This window comes from Saccostrea cucullata, unplaced genomic scaffold (genome assembly GCF_032062105.1).
Source record: "Saccostrea cucullata isolate Sc308-1 unplaced genomic scaffold, CSIRO_AGI_Scuc_v1 ctg2485, whole genome shotgun sequence".
NCBI lineage: Eukaryota > Metazoa > Mollusca > Bivalvia > Ostreida > Ostreidae > Saccostrea > Saccostrea cuccullata.
The window spans coordinates 222,315-240,824 of NW_026926606.1; the positions used below are offsets into that span (position 1 = coordinate 222,315).

Genomic DNA, 18,510 nt, shown 5'->3' on the forward strand with positions numbered 1-18,510 from the left:
AATAAATCTATTCTATTTTCATTGTAATTTTTCCTTGTAAGCACATATATATATGCTAACCATGTTTATTCCTGAATATTTCTGTGTAAAAAAATTTTTATTTGGTATATCGCTAGAATATATACGCATTTTTCAAAAGGAAATATTTAAGCAGGAAAATGTGTCAGAACATTGAAGTCGGTCGCGTGGCACAGAGTTTAGAGTGTTTGCACAAGAGTTGAGAAGTAAGGAGTTAAAACGTTGTGGGTTCGAATCCCATCACGGGACCTAAAGACCGTTCCTTCAGATGATACTGTATAAACCAAGATCCTATGTCGCAATATAAGTTGGCATGCAAAAGAAATTCTCGCTACTCAATGTCCCTGAGTGATGAGCATGGGTTAAAAGAATTATAATCTTCAATCTGCTAATAGTGGCGTCTAAATATGCATAGCAGAAAAATTCTAGAAGGGACTTTAAGGGTCTTTAGGCCTTCGTTTTGTTACAAACGTTTACATAATTATATGATGAAAAATTGGCATATAAATGTAATTGGCATATAAATGTAATGCTCACTCCTCCATGGCACCTGATCCCACCTCTGATGTTTCGGATGCTCTTATTTTGTATATTGTTTAATGGACGTTGAGATTGAATACTGTTCGTTATCTCCATATCCTTCTTTGATGGTATTTTAAATTGTAAGTTCTAAGTTTGTATTAAAAATATATATTTCCCCTTCATATTTTTTTTTATAAAAACAAGAATTGTACGTATTTGTTGAAGATTCCAGAGTTGATAGATATTTATATCCTGTCTCTCGAACAAAAAAAGCTTCGTAACTCATTTAACTACTGAGAGAATTTTACAATTAACGCCCCTACCAAACTTCTAAACCTGGCGTACAGGTAGTGAACTCAAATTTGAAAGGGTTTTTTTCAACAGAATTAAAACAAATCAGAAAAGTTACTAAAACTGTAAATACATACATTATTGTAAGACAAAAAAAAAAAATAAAAATGTAGGACGTTTTCACACAAAAGCTTAAGTAGCTTAAATAGTTTTACCAACAGAGAAGGTAAAGTGCAGGACCATTATGACCCTATTTAAAAATTTACACTTAATAAAACACTTAATAAAACACTTAACTAAAGAAAGATCGCTCCATTTTATTTTCACATTGCCCATTTAGGCATCTATCAAATATCAAGGAAGGAAGCTTATCAATTGGATTTACTTTTCTTCCTTCATCGATTTTTTACTTTTATTCCCATGCCTTGGTTTACAAGAAGCGTGGGAATTGATAAGAAAATCCTGCTGATTTATACTTAATGTATGGAACATTTAAATGATAAGGAAATTAATTCAATCACCTGTATACTTTTCAATGCTGAACTGATTTGTGTTTTTTTTTCAACCAATATGCTCAGGTGATCGATGTGATCGAGGTCCATGGGCCTTGATTAAGTTAAGGATATGATCGGTATGATTCCTATCAATCTGCTGGCCTTCGGTTTGAAACAAAAGTTTACATAATTGCACGGCGATAATTTGTCATAAACGTAAATGTAATTCTAAGATGACTTTTACTATAAGTTCCAAGAATGTATTGAAAAAAAAATAATCAATCTCACATTCATAAAAATTCTTAATCTTTATTATATGTTAGTTTTCTTGGCCTTCTTAATATAAATTTAAAAAGCCCTGCAATGTAAAAGGTAACGATATCGATCAGTATTCAATTTTAACAAATACATTAATAAAACAAATATCTGTGAATATGTAATTGAGCACGGATTACTGGAAGTTTGGATTTGGGGTCCGTTTTACAAAAGAAGTTACGACTAAGACCAAAAACTTCAGATGATTGTAAAATTTTGCAAAATTAATAATTTTCTTCAAAATTGTTTGTGAAAAAATATCATACCACATTTCTTCAATTAAAATAAGTTTAATGTTTATTAAAAATTATATGAAGAATCAAATTTAATCTTAAGTCTTAGTCCTTTTGTAAAACGGACCCAGGTGTATAGGAAGAGTAAGCATCCCATGTGGACCGGCCACACTTGTCGTGAGCCCTTCCGGTATGTCTTGATAAGGCAGACAGACGTTTTTGGTGTCAAATTCCATACAAATAACAGTTTAACAATTGGTATGAAACAAGCCAAAATACAACCCATTAATGGGTCATATTTTCTAACAAGGTCAAATTTTATTATCATATACAGCTTAAACGAAACGTTGACTTTAATCAAGGTCGGTAAAATTCCTGTTACATCAATTTATCTTATATAAATATAGTACAGAGAAAAAATCTCATTAGACGTGTTTGATTAGCTTAAAATAGACTTTTTTTTAGATTTATACAAATACAATTTACCTTGAATTAAAAAAATGAAGACACGTACAGTACATGTATTTGAATGTTAGGAAACGAACTTTTCGTGCAGGCGTATATCCCTGATTGATTTATAATTAGATATTCCAATTGACTTCAGAATAGTGAATCTAATTCAAATTTCTACACAAATAATATATGAATTTTATGAAGAAATAGAAAAAATAATTTGTCACTCTTAAGTTTTAAAATATTTACCAGTAGATTGAAGATTTTCCAAGAGAATGTAATATTCAAAGTAGATTAAGATGAAATATGAACAGTTTATAAGCTCAAAGTCCATTTCAACAATACAAACCAGTTGCAAAGCAAGCATTTACATATATTTCAAATGATCGAAAAAAAAACTCCCTATATATAGAAGCAAAAAATAACGGCCTTGAATTGCCCTGATACAACATTAAGTTTTATTGATAACAGCATTCTACGTGCGATGTTGTCGTTTTTATGAATTTGTAAAAAAAAAAAAAATAAAAATAAAATAAAATAAAGAAGAAAAGAAAAGAAATGGAAAGAATCTATGCTTTAGTGCGTCTAATTTCAAAATTTCAAAACAAAATTCCGAAATAAAGAAACTAATGAACAAATATCTATTCCTCTTTGTTAGAGTACGAAATGAGTCATAATTAAGATATTCTATCCATAATAGCACCATATTCAATTAAAATAATACATAACAGATTTGCAGGTGCTGAATACGTAGTTTATTTAGACACCATTCCCATTAATTACTATTAATATGAAAGGGTGGGATGTATCCTAACTTATGAGCTTGAATTTTGGTAAGAGATATTACTCTCTGTGTTTAATTAATAAAGAAATCAACTCGAAAATCTTATCTGGTAGAAATTGTTCTAAACTTTTATTTTATTTATAATATTTTAATACAACTTTCCACCACAGTATTTAATGACATTCTTATTTAATTTGTATTACTATTAAAAATTCCTTTTCCCCATAGACTTTAATGTAATCTCTGTTAATGAACTACTGCTTAGTTAATTTAATTTCTGAAACTTCTCCTGGTTAATCTTTTTCTACTAAAATTGCTTTGATTAAACATAAGAGAATTATGTACTTGATGGACATTTAAGGGTAGAGAATTTGGTCCTTTTAGGGTTGGAAATCCTTAAATTCATTTATCACATATCATTTAACAGAACATTATCAATTTTATTCAAACATGGTGAATGGGTTATACTTTAGATTAATAAATTTTAGACTCTTTCTTAGATTTATATATGAACGCATGTTTTATAGTGAAGGCTTTCTAATTTGATGATATGCATATCGATACAGTCGCCCGCGCGTTGATAGCTGTAAGAACATCTGCTGTAGAGTCGCAAAGAAAGGAGTTGATCCTTACGTCGCAGATTCGAATTCGACTAGGAGACGTGAAGACCGGTCCTTCGGATTTGATGGTATAAACTGAGGTCCCGTGTCGCTCGAGGTGCTGACACAAAAGAATCCCTCCAATTTCATTTCCCTGTGCGTCGAGTATAGGACGAAATTTACACTTCTCCACTGGCAAGTGGTGGCGTCTCTATAAGAATAAAAATTCTCCATAGGGATGTTAAACAATATACTATCAATCAATCAATAAAGTCAACTAAATGTGTACTAGCCCATTCACATGTGAAACACCATCAAAGCACTTGACTCGAGAAATCAAAAGCAGTGTGACCTTTCAGTTTATGTCTGTACATTAAACCAATCAAATTATTCATTTCCCCATTCAAGAATATAAATAGATTCTGAACATACATTTGATTATATTGGTTGCTGGTACATTGTATCGGGACTAGATCTTTATAAATATTTTATATTACTATCAGAAGAAAACATGTTTACCGTAAAGTTATTTTATGTGTCAGTATTTGCTACATATTGGTTCAGTAAGTATTAAAATACTTTTGTATGTTTCCTGCGATTTTTCAGATTTCTATTTCTATAAATATTTAAGGAAGCTCTAAACACTAACAGAAACTGCTATTTGGACTCCGAGAAAATATATCATATAAAGATATGTATATAGAGACTTTTTCATTCATTTAGAACATAGGTTACGTGCCTCATTTGCATCGGAAAAATGTTCAAAGACAATGGACAATTTGTAAGCATTGGGGAAATAAATAAAAAAAAATTGGCTATATTTCTTACTCTTGGTCTAATAAAATGCTAGAAATATTTTAATCTATTATAAATTATGTAATTAACGGTAAATAATCATTTCTTTAATCTTACATCTAAAGGCAGATCACTCTAATTGCATAAAACTACCCAATAAATAGAGCTCTTTAGTGTGCAGTGTTTAGAGCGTCCTTAAATGATGTACAAATATTTGATTGCATTTCAATGCAAAAATATTTATACTTACTAGGGTTGACCGGTAAAAGCATGGACAAATTATCTAGAGTGAAAATAATCACCACTGCGTTTTAATATTTTCACACCTCTTAAGTACATTTATTCATCCATATTTATATATAGCGAATAGTAGTTGATTTCAAATAGATATATGTTCAAATAAACAAGACATGAGATTTTATGTGTTGTATCGCCAAAAGGCCCAGGGATGATTAACTCAAAGTGTCTACAACAGCCTACGTTTTTTCCTTGCTAAAAGAAAGATGAATAAGTCCAACCTAAATTCAGGAATATGTTGATGCACATATTTCAGCGTCTCTCGCTATTATCATAGAAGTTTGTCCGTATGCTTTGTTTTATCCAGGGCCTAAATTAACTTGTATACTAAACTTCTTATGATATACATTGTAGGTATTTTTTCTTCAGTAGCCTTTGAATGGCTTTTAGGGCGTCATTACTACATTTAAATTTGACTTAACTGCTCTCCGGTGTTCCTTAACGTCATCAAACCTCACCATTTTTCAGGTGTTGTGTTTACCACTTTCCGAATTCAAATGCTTTGGAAACTGCCAGAAATAAAGTAAATGCCTTGAATTTTCCAAAAAAAAAAAAAACAGCATAATTAATTATTGATAAATAAATAATGCAATAAAAGAGATAATTGTTAACCCAGCCTTATCAATTTAATACTTTTATTTCTGTTCAATACTTATGCAATCTCTTGTCGCCCGCATGGCACAGTGGTTAGAACGTCTGCTCTGATCCTTACATCGAAGGTTCGAACCCCACTGTGGGATGTGGAAACCGTTCCTTCGGATGAGACCATTGCGATTAATTGTGTCGCAGTGGGTGTTGATACGAAAAAGATCCCTCACTGCTTAATGACCCTGAGTGTCGAGAAGTGGTTAACATTTGAAGTCCTCCATCGGTAAATTGTTGAGACTCCATGTAAGTGAAAAATTCTCTAGAGAGACGTTAAACAACAACAAACAAAACAAAAAAACTTATATATTCTCTAATGAAACCCGGTTTTATTTCGTTTAACGCTGTTGGACCGTAAACTGTGCACATTCAAGCATGATAAAATCTTTATTTAGTCAATATTTTTAAAGTGAGACAATGAGACAAAATCATGTGTTTCCTTTAAAATATCTGTGGCATACAGAGATAGACATGAAAATTATGAGTAAATAGCTAAGATATGACAATTAAAGACTGCACAATATAAGTGTCGGAAAAACAAAGGTTGTATCTACCTTTTCTTTGTTTTCGTGAATATTAAGGTCGCACTACTTTTATTATTTGCTAAAACTTGTAAACAATATTCAACTCGAGCATGCAAAGGTGAGAAATATGATCTAACAACTTTTTAAAAAGATTGCATCAAAATTTTTTGTCTACTGATGCTTGAGACCATGGAGACTATAGAAACTTATTCAACTTTTCTGCGCATGCGTACAATAGGGAGGAGGAAGAAACGCAATATTTCCGTTATTGGGCATATTGAAATTATTCTTTCTTTTATTTTTCTCCATAAAAATAGAATTGTTAGGTTCTGAAACCTGTAATTTTCTGAAACCTCAAACATTTCGTAATGGTACACAATTTACACGGGTCATGCAAAAATTCTACATATATCAATTTTCCCCTTTGCCACTTTGTGCGTCACAGTGTCTCTTTAAAAGAAAAAAAATTAAAATTAAAATGTACTAAAATCTGATTAGCAAAAGAAAAAAAAAATTAAATAAGTGTCCTTATTAAATATCGATAAAAACGCTTTATGATTTTTTTGCTACTTAGCGGACAATATAATTTTCGTATATTCGGGTTCAAAAACATATCGATGATTTTTGATTAGACACAAGATTTGAAGATTGAACAATAAATAAAATAATAAATAAAATTTTATATTTCAGTTGGTATTTTCTTTGTAAATATATGTATATCATAATATTATGATCAATTTATAATTTAGATACTTCTTTCGGAGTGAAAACTATATCAAAGAAAGTAAATCTCCCTTTATTAGAGGAGATAACGATCACATCACCAGGATATCCATGGACAAACTATGAACGGGACACAATTTATAGATGGATGGTGACAGCACCTGACGTCACAGAAGAGATACATATAAGGATAGACTTGGATATTCACCAAACTGCAGGATTTGCATGTTATGACTACTTGAAGGTTTTTGCAATAAACATTATGCACGATGTTTGAAGTTGTAAATTATGAACCTTGAAACGAAAATTAATATGCTACTTCATTATACTGTACAGAGATTTTTTTGAATTGATTTACATTAATTCTTCGACAATAAAAAGACTCTAAATATTTTTACTTAAAGAAAATTTAAAGAATATTTCAAATTTACGAAAACATAACGAAGTGTGAAATTCGTATGTAATATTTATTTTACAAATTTTATCTTATATCATATTAAAGCAAGAAAGCACAGAAAATATTATAATAATAAGATGAATCCAAATAAAAAAAAGGGCTTTGCATTGCACGTCCATTTTTCTTAAATTATTTTTGTTAGGCAATTATCACTTGTAATGTAATTCCAATGAATTTTACTAGATAGAGGAAATCACAAATGATATTTTCGGGCTCTTTAAACAATGTGGGAGACGAACAGCTTATAGAGTAGCAAGTGGATGCAAACTAATGATCATTCTCTTCTCGAATTTCGACATATTTACGGGTAAAGGTTTTCGACTACGTCTTAAAGGTAAGTATCTTAACAATTCTTGTCGAATTTTCCATATACAATGTATAATAAGCCTTTCTTCTATCTGATATTTTAACGATAAAACTTGGAAAATTATTTTATGGGCATCAAAATAACATAACATCACATCTTATTCTACAGATATTTCATGTCAAGAATAAATGAAACATTTGAACAGAAACTATGCTACTCAAGTATGAATTGAAAATTTATTTACAATAATGGGTCTGTCATGTTTTTTATACATGTGTTGCATAATATCTCAAGTCCTTTTGCCCACTATCAGTTGAAATGCGTAGGTATCTATTTTCATACGTATTATTATAGATGGTCATCGCTACATGTATTATTACTATGGTTACTTGTTAATGAATGAAACCCCCCGCCCCTTGTTTTCTATATATCTTTTCGTCATTTACAAAATAAATGACATTATTCGTTTTTATGTACAAGAATTCTTCGCCTGCTCTGAGCAAAAAACGAGCTCAGTCTCTTTGCAAGGTTATACAAACTAAGGAATATAAATTTACATAATAGAAAGGTAGAGTTGATGACGTTCTGATCTTCTCTACTCTTTGTATTGGGTTAAAATTGATACAAACCCCTTAAATAAAAACAAAACATCTCTTCTTGCAAACATAACATTTGCTAAAACGCATGTTCAATATCTGCTGGTCAAGTGCTCTAAAAAGTTACTCGCGTGGTGCAGTGGTTAGAGCATCTTCTCTAGAGTTGATTAATAAAGAGTTTATTCTTACGTCACGGGATCAAATTCCACTGTGGTACGTGGAGACCGGTCCTTCTGAATAGACCGCATAAACCGAGGTCCCGTGTCACAGTAGGTGCTGTAACGAAAAAGATCCCTCCCTGCTCAATGGTCCTAAGTGCCAAGTATAGAATAAAATTGTCAGCTCTACACTGTCAAATAGTGTGTGAAAATTCTCAAGAGTGACATAAAACAACACACACAAAAGGAAACAAAGATAAAAATAAATAATTTTTAAGATTTCATCTGGTTTGCAGACTTTTTCAAATATCTCAACTCTTGTCGGGTTTATGAGTAAAACTTTTCATAATCCATTTGGATAACCTTGCAATATATTAAACTATTAGGGCCCTTCCAATGATTTGTACGGCGACGGCAGCATCACTTGGACCTAGGAATGTTCGGAAAATACATGCATCGAATCGTAAAACATTATGATTATAGGTGGTCTCTGATTAGTGATATATTTTCATGTAATAATATACTGAGCAAAATAAGTTTAGCAATTGCTTTTCCGTATGCATGATCTAAAAATATTTTTCTTAATTGTTTTATTTTGCTTCTTCTTAAAAACAATAGAGATAAAGATAACAAAAGACAGAGTTTTTTTTTTAATTTGACATGCAGAAACCGCTTCATCCAACGTTGTGACAATTCAATAAAACAAAAGGTTACGCTCGAACACACATGGCCCCGGAACAATTTTTTATTAGAAAAACATTCTGAACATGCTTGTAAAGAAAACCGGTGAAAAACTGCAAAAACGTCTAATGGCAAAAACACCAGGACTTTCCGAAAATGAACGTTAAAGGACTATAGGGATGCTAACAATTGGTTGCTCATAAGAAGATGTCGCTGAACACTTTTGCTTGCATCAGTCCACCCAACTGATTCCGAACGACTGAACACGTAATCAATCGCCAGCGCTTAGAACGTCCACTAAAAACGACGGTTAGCAATGATCGTTTAATTGTTACAACGTCGAGACGTTACAGATTTATGGCTGCTCCTTAAGTTGCAGAAGAGCTATGCCGTTTTACTGGAGTGAGGTTATGCAGACAATTTGTAGGAAACAGGCTACTTTAAGCCATTTTTCGAGTTCAAAGACCTCTCAAAGCAATATCACTTACTCAACGTCATCAACAATCACGCACCGCAAGGGCAAACACAAATCGTCTTGGATTCAAGAAAAATATTGCCTTTTCTTTGTTTTACGAAGAAAATTTAACATTTCAAATGCATTATAAATTATTGGTCTACTTTTCCAACTTGATATATTAATTACCTTTAATTGCAAAACTTATTTTGCTCAGTATAAAAAAAGGAAAAAACTAAATACCCCAGTTTAGCGTAATTTTTCTAATTCTTTATCTAATAATAGTCTCGAAGATCTCAACAAGACCGACAACTTTAGCAACAACTTTCCGATTGTCAAAGATAATAACGACAGCGGCGGCAATTAAAACGTCAAGGACAACATCAACGAAAAATTCATATCCTCAAAAATCCAAAACTAGAATAAAAACAACTCTAAAAATATTTTCAACCCCTTCAACAAAAGAAATTACAACAAGAAAACAAACAAAACCAACTTTTCCAGAATCGACAGCTACTCATCTAACAACATCAAAAGAGATTACGAGTGAAGTTTTGAGTTCTTCACCAAGAAAAACGATAAAAACAACTTTTCTACATTCTACAGCTATTCAACCAGCAACATCAACAGAGATTGCGACTGAAGTTTTGAGTTCTTCACCAGGAAAAACGATAAAAACAACTTTTCTAGATTCTACAGCTAGTCAACCAGCAACATCAACAGAGATTACGACTGAAGTTTTGAGTTCTGAACCAGTAACATGGGACAGATCAATGTCACCACTGCCTTCAACAAGAGGGATTATGGGAGCATCTACTGGTAAGAAAGAGACAAAACGTGCATAAAAGAAAACAAAAAAAAGTAATTTCATAATCCTAATATATCTTTTTACAATAAATTATCTAAACTGACAAAATGTAGAGACGGAGAATGAAATGATCATGAACATTTTTGGTACATATTTAAGAAGTATGTTAAATACATTGCTACATATTTCTAAAATCGATATTTCGTTTATGTTTAACAAGAAAACAGAATCATTAAAGTTATACGTTTATTTAAGGTTATTTAAATTAATTTACATTATTGCATGATAGAATAAGATCTAAACATTTTAATTGTCTTCTTAAGAACAGATTTATGAACTCCTTAATTCAGACTGATTAATCCGTAGTCAAAAGTGTTAAAATCAATGAAATAGTAATTAAATGGCTTGTAAAATGTCAGTCAAACATTACCCAAAGATATATTTACTGACAACATCATAACAGCTACCTTAGAATATGCATAAAACCAACTTTAAACGGGTTGTTGAAAGTCGTTTAACATCATTAACTTGTCAGTAGCTTTGTTGGTTTACAAATTGGTTATCACGAACGTTTATATTCAGTAACAAATCTATGTATGAAGAAGAGGTGTCAGATTCTGTAGTGTCTTTTATCAATAGTTCTCTCGGAATTGCTTTCAGACTCGCAACAAAAGATACTGAACTCGACAAGCACAACACTGAATGCTGTGACATCAACGGAAACCACATCGTTTGTTCTCAGTCGAGAAATAGGTTTGAAAGTTAAAATTCTTTACTGTTTATAGAAAGATTAAAAGAACCTACCCTAACACCATTTCTGCTGCTTTATGTTTCATTGATAAAAAAGATTGTTTTTTTTGTTTTATGTCAATAGATTAAACAAGATTCTTAGTAATAGTCCTAATCACATAAAGGAAATACCTATTACTTATTAATTATTAGATGTATTTCCAGTTATTTGGATACGTTTGTTTGTCATTGCTGTAAAATGTTTCAGTCAATCTTTGTTATAATTGTTAATTTTCTTACATTAATTGTGTCTTCAGTAGTTCTGATGGTGGGTATTGTGATGGTAGAAGTTACGATAATAATTGTGGGTATCCTAGCAGTCAAGCGATTTAGACAGAAAAAGTAAGAAACACATCATAATCAATAATATTTCCTTCGTATTTTAGAAATTGTGTTGTCAGTGTAAGAATGAAAAAAATATATAGGGTTCAACAATAAAATACTGAAGAATGTTTTATTTCTACTAGAAATGCTATAATTATTTTCTTCAGAAACAACACGACAAGACGCAGTAAAGAAAATGTCGTTCGACCTGTCTCTAGAAAGACAGTCTGCAGCATTGATAACGTATATTCCACAATTCCAGAGGAAGAATTCGATGAGAACCCATATAAAGAGCTCTCTGAAGGGGTGTATGATACAACCTCAAAACGAAGATCTCATGTCAATGGTAACTGGAACGAATATTCCAGGGGAAGTTTTTATTCTCGTCTGTTTCGAAGTTCAAAAGTAAGCGGAGGCAGGCCAGTAGAAGAAACACACCCAATGTTTTCAACATTCAGAGATTCGAAAAAGGAAACAAAGTAATTAGGTTCAACTTGCACGACCGTTAAGGTGAACAAAGTAAAAATTTATAGACGAAAAAAATGTACATGTATTAAAAAAAAACAAGTTCGGGTTCAAAGAAGTACATTGCCCTGTGAGTTCTAATATATATGAGGATGATGTAAGAAATCTGACTTTTTGAACTGTTAAAATTACATGCAATAGGAATATACAAATCGTATTTCTCAGATGACCTACTAAGTGCTTATAGTGACGTCATGAACATGTGTATTTTCCCATATTGTCTTATTTAAACCTTTTCCGAGGATACAATCTTAGTGCATTCTCTTTTAAATGATGTGGAGAACATGCATCACCAAAACCTTTTTGAGATATGTGATTTTCAAAGGATTATACACTGTATATCATAAAAAATGTAGTGAGAAACAGCTTTGGGCAATTGCACTTTTTAAGGTCAGACGAGACGTTCCTCAAAATTTGTTTTGTATATCTTCGTAATGTATGAAAAATATTCAAAATTTTAATTACATTCTGATTTCTTCACCAGTTTCTAAACGTTTTTAAAAAATCCAAACGCTTAAACATTTGAAATTGGAAAATTATTTTTCTTCCCCAAAAGATTATATAAGAAAAACTACCCCTGCTATTTTGCAGAAATGCCTGGTAAGGTACCTCAATTTTTTGTGTGTAAACATGTTTAAGTAGCAATACTTCAATGACAAACTCTTAGAAAATTTTATCTATTATTAAGGAACATCTCGTTCGTCCTTAAAGGGAAATAAACACAGAAATGAGTCGTGTAAAATTTTCTCGTGAAAATTTTTAAATACATGTATGTTTCATAATTTATCTCATTTACATTCTCAACTCAAATTCAAGGCACAGATTATTCAAATTATTTTAATTGTTTTGTTTTTCATATGCAAATTGATTTAAAACCAACTTTTTCATGTTATGATTTTAAAAAATATAAATGTTTTCAAGGAATCAAATTTAAATGAAAACTGTGTATATTATGAAATTTAATTGTAACATGTATCTTTTTAATCTCTGTTAACCACAATCAATCGCCGATGAATCAATTGTAGATTTCTACAGATTGTAAAACTAATAAGGTAAATATATTTGAAATATAAATAAGCGTATGATTATCATATCTGAATATAGATTTATTCTTTTAACCTTGTTTTTTATTCTTGTACATATAATCAACTACCTACATATGCTGAATCATGCACATCAATGTACATGTATAATAAATTATTGTCAGGATTATTGCTAGATTATGCTATTATTTAGAAGGGTGTTTTGAAGCGAAGAAATATTTCAAGATAATTGGAACATTAATTAATAAAATAATTGCACATATAAATGTATATTATTTGAGTATATTGTCATACTAAGGTAAATCATAACCAAGCAATATTTTATTGCTTATTGTAGTCAAGCAAGTATTACAAAATTTCCAAAATTTTCAATATTCCATCCATATGTTTAACTAATGTATATATTATTTATTGTTTGTCAGTATGTAGAAGGAAGAATTTTAAAAAAATTAGTTCAACAGGCTCAAAATTCATAGAAATTGAAAATGCTCGTAAAATTGATTTCACAAAATACTTTAAATTTAAACATGAATAAACAATATTATTTCTTTTAGGTTCCTCATTATAATGAATCATATTATATCGGGAAATATCTTATCCGAAATATATTATCAGGAAACATGAATAAATGTTTTATATCCATGATCTCTCTCAACAACATTGTATTTTTTAAATGAAACATATAGAGATAAAGAACAGTATTCAAGATCTAAGGTCTATAAAACAATAGAAAATGGGAGCAAAACAAACACGGACCCACGGAACATCAAAGGTGTGTTCAGGTGCTGTAGTGGAATGAGCATCCCCTGCTGACGGGTCACATCCACTGTGTACTCCTTTACAAATGATAATGATAATGATTCAAGATAATAAATTTATAAATGTAATCCAATGAATAGATCTACTCGAAGCAGATAAATATGTCACTTTATCTAAATAAAAAAATGTTTTAAATTTGGTTTAGTTCTTGACGCCCGTAAAACGTGTTTGTTACAGGAGTTTTTCAAAATGAACGAGAAGAGGCGAACATTTGGTAGGATTTTAATATCTAAGTTCCAATACTGTTTTCGTTTTTTTTATTTTCATAAATTCCACATTTAAAATAAAACGGCCTCATGGCGTATTACAGATATCCCTTGCCTTTTGATGTAAAATTTATTTAAATCATTGTAATATATAAAGAATTAGATAGCGTAAATATAATTAGAATTATCATTTGATTCAAAGGATCAGGTGAGTTTTTCTACAATGAATTATTTGAATTTAACAATCATTTTGGTAATTTTAAAACAAAATTAAAAGAAAATGATTCCTTTTCAATAGTGTCGAAATTTTGTATTGCGTATAATTTTGAAAAATATACTGCAAATATTTTTGAATTTTTATTTAGACCATTTGATAGCAAAATTCGGTCTGGTTTGTTACCGTTTATTCTTTTATGAATAATGATGAAAAGAATAGGCGAGTACTAGTACATGTATATACATGTCTGAGGAATGATCTTCCTTATATGGCTTTTGTTATCATTTGCTTGCAGAAAACAATTGTCCAATCCGATGACTGAATGACAAAGCAATCTGATTTACTAGATGTTTATGTTATCACAGACACGTGGTTCAGGTCAATATAAATAATAGCCATAATATAGATATTTTCCCAGTACATTTCAAACTTTAAACAGCCTTTATATGCATGACAATGCCCATGGAACCTTAACCCATCGGTTTGATTCAAGCAATGCACATGAAATTTGTATTTACTGATTTGCGGCAATACATGTGGGCATTTGACACCAGAGAGTGGGGGGCGGAGCTAAAATTCAGTGATAATTGGATGTAAGCATAATACCCCTACTCAATTAAAGAATCTATGTCTTCCAAAGTGCTTTTCTATTATTGTTTTCTTTCACAAGGATTTACAAAAACTATACATATCAGTGATTACATGTAGGTACATGCAAAAACTAGAGTAGCGTTTGTATATTTAATTTGTTCTCAATTTACCGGGTACCGTATGTCACATCATCCTTATAATACGTATTAAGAAATAATTGCATTTATTTCAAAACCCATCAAAAGTGCAAGAGTCGTGTAAATTGAGAGAAATCTTTTTTTAATAACCTCTTAGATTAGAGGTTACATGTATGGAACATTTCAATAATAAGGAAATTAACGCATTCGCGTGTTAGGTGTAGCATCTGCTTACTTTCCTTACTGACTGTTAGGAAAAATATACCATGTACACATAGTGTTATTGCAGCCCAGAGGACCGGGCTGTTCTATACATATAAGTTTTTGGTAGTCCGATCCTTAGATTAAAATATTAGAAGTTAAGTAACCAAAAATACTCATAAAAGTATCTCTGAGCACACAAAGTTCTGAAAATTTATCCACAGTATTTCTTGAAAGTTAAAGATTAAAGTTAATAATATTATATAGGGAAAATTTTCAAATCTCCAATATTTTTTGCAGAAAAAGCGAATTGGAATATCAGCAATGCATTTTCAAATTGCAAATTTATCAATAAATATATTTAAGGCTAAAAAACGATAGGCATCCGGGCATTTGGAGAAATTGTCATGACTTGTATACTTATTTGGTATATTTTGTCTTCTATTTCCGTAATGTATTTTATATTACAAAGTGTAAAAGACTTTTGCTATTTTTGCGAGACACCACAAATCATTTCTTATTTCATATAATTCTAATAAGCATTGGTATCTAAGGATTGATTCAAGAAAATCTTATTTTCCTGAAACTTTATTATTAAATTTTCTCCTTTTCTAGTGTACAAATGTCTTTTAAAAGACCTTTTTCTAAGACTTCCAAAGACCTTAAATTTTATAAAGATGAATAAAATGAAAATTGTTGCATGAAAAATTTCATTTTCAAGCTGCATTTTGATTCTTTTCAAATCAAATATTTATTTTTAGAGTTATCCTTCCTGGCTGATGATCGGATATCCTTAAGTGGTGGTGTATGGGGATTGAGTTGGGAGAGGTTATACAGAATTAACGGTTTTCTAAACATTAAAAAGATTGTCAATAAGAGTGTTTTTTCGCTTTATAAATTACGAGATACACAATATATTTACTTCCATAAAGTGAATCCGTAAAAATATGTAATGTTTTTCATTCTTAATAAAAAAAGTTGCCTGTCATTTACTATCGTAAAACGACAGGTCCCTTTATCAAAACATAGAATTTTACTTATCGCATAAAAACGTATTTTACAAAGTTCGTGTTCTTCATGTATATTCTTAAAGTGAAATACATGATGCTTGTGTCTAGTTTCAATTTATATTTCATGCAGCCAACATTTATTTGAGGAATTGATAAAGTTTAAAAGGGTAACTTTTTTTATCGATTTTTTTCCGAATATAAGTTTACAAAATATTCTCGACTATCGTCTCCATTATTTAGACGCATGTCATTTTCATACATATCAAAGCAGTTTGATGATCATGACTCATTTCAATTCTTTACTTTTTGAATTTCCTGGGCGACAATTGATGATTACATCAATGATTTCTTGTACGGTAAAATATAAATGCCCCAAGTGTAAGTACACGTCCAAGAGCATACGTCAAATTCATAGAAAAAATATTTGGTTTAATTTGAATTTTGTAGCTGTTATTAATACATAACTTCATGTAGAATCATAATTGATAAAGTAGTTATAAAAATAAAGGATTTCAGAAGTTCTCAACTTATATAGTTAAACAAAATGCAGCAAATACTAAAATAGCTATTGAAATTGTATGGTCTTGTCTTCAGACTTCTATTTGTATGTTTCTTTATATGTATATAATAAGTCTGGTTGTAATATACCATTTTAGTGTATAGAAAACTAAGTTACATTGTATGCGTTGCCTACATTATAATGACTAAGGTAAAAAAAAATACGTATCAATCCGCTTGATTTTAAGTTTGAAAATAGGATTTTTTTTAAAAATGCATTTATGAAGGACATGTTGTCTTATTTTTATACATTCATAGATGAAAAATTAGAGTTTTAGGAATGAATTGATAGTTTCACAAGTATTATTGAAGTAAGCTGGTATAACCTCTTTTGAGACAGTTACGTTTTTTTAAAATTAGATTGAAATATAGTGTTGTTTTGTTTACAAAAAGATAAATTCTTTTGACTGACTTTTTTATCTACAGTTTCAGTTCGATATGTTATTAAAGTTTTCATAACAATTTGACTATGATAAGTTCGTTAGATAAGCTACTAGTTTCAATGACCGATATGCAATACACTAAACAGACAATGTCTCTTATTTCTTAAACAATAAAATGTCTTTCTTATGTTGTTAGTACGGGAATGAATATAGCGGCTATTGCAGAAAAAATACATAACCCTCGTAAGCGGATTATGTAAATTCTTTCTGCAATAGCTGCGTCATTTATTCCTTACGAACAACCAAAGAAAGACATTTTATTGTTTATATTTATATCTGTTTAAATAATCATTTAAAGTTGGATTTAAAAAAATTAATTATTGTAGTAATGAGGTGATCGATCGTCTTTGTATGTTTCATTGATGGAACAGCTACAGATCAAGAAATCTGTACATGAGACATGTCTACTGTAGTTCATGCACTGATAAACGCAATGGGTTTTCTTAAGAAATAAAGGAAGAAAAATATTCAGTGGATGTAAATATTATTGAATAAGAAGCATTCAAACACTGTTATTCAACATCATTATCTCTTTCAAATTTCGACGATTAATTTATCAGCGATTGATCAAAATCAATAAATAGTAAAAATCTTAAATTGTTTACATGCTCTTCAGATTTTCCCTTCATGCCTTTAAAACTGCGGCAAAATATGCTGTAATAAGACGCACAATACGAGTAAAAAAAATTGCTTGAAAACATCATGATACATGTTTAAAACTTAACTTGAGGAAGCAATGGTATAAACAGTATTGTTTCAAGCCATCCTTTCGAAAGGTCAAGGCATTCTCAGCAACATATAAAACATATAATGAAATCTAATGCTGATTGACGTTTGACATTCGAATTGTTATTAGGCCTTAATTTATACACAGAATTGTCTAGGAATTTTTCCCAAATCATTACAAGAGCACAGGGCTGGTGAGACCGGTCGGCTGCCCACTCCTTTACATAAAATTGTGTAGGGATAAAGTACTATATTCAGGGTTTTTTTTAAACGAATTTGTTTGAAAACAGTTTGTTGTAAACATAACGCACTAATAATTATTGCACAAAGAGAAAACATATACTTTTATATTTTTAAGTATTTACGATACAAATAACATGCAGGTGGACAAAATATACTGTTTTATGTTGTTTAAATTCATTGTATTTCTTGGTATATATTTTGGCATGAATTAAAAGGAAAACATAATTTTTTTCCTTTCTTTTCTCACAACGCCTACATGCAACAGTCTGGGACAAACTTAGATCAATAGTTTCATTTTGTTAACACGCAATATCATATTTAAGTTCTCTTATTACATACTTTAGCTTTTTATAATGTATGATATAATGTATGATATATAAACATGAAATATAAAAACAATGCTCTCTCTCTCTAATTTGTCTTGAATGAACCAAACATAGGTAAAAATGATCAAGTATTTTACAACTTTTATAATAATTATAGATATACAGTATATATTTCTTAATCCTTGTTTATTGTTTTAG

The 18,510-nt window shown here is 30.4% G+C and overlaps 1 protein-coding gene across 1 annotated transcript; it reads left to right on the forward strand.

Annotated features, from left to right (window-relative positions):
- Nucleotides 1-4,165: 4,165 nt before the first annotated feature.
- On the forward strand, nucleotides 4,166-11,794 carry LOC134272224 (uncharacterized). The gene is made up of 7 exons (XM_062754471.1): nucleotides 4,166-4,272; nucleotides 6,720-6,937; nucleotides 7,334-7,484; nucleotides 9,632-10,165; nucleotides 10,794-10,907; nucleotides 11,201-11,285; nucleotides 11,435-11,794. Exons 1-7 carry the CDS (start codon nucleotides 4,221-4,223, stop codon nucleotides 11,748-11,750), a joined length of 1,470 nt encoding a protein of 489 aa, XP_062610455.1. The 5' UTR covers nucleotides 4,166-4,220; the 3' UTR covers nucleotides 11,751-11,794.
- The last annotated feature ends 6,716 nt before the right edge of the window (nucleotides 11,795-18,510 follow it).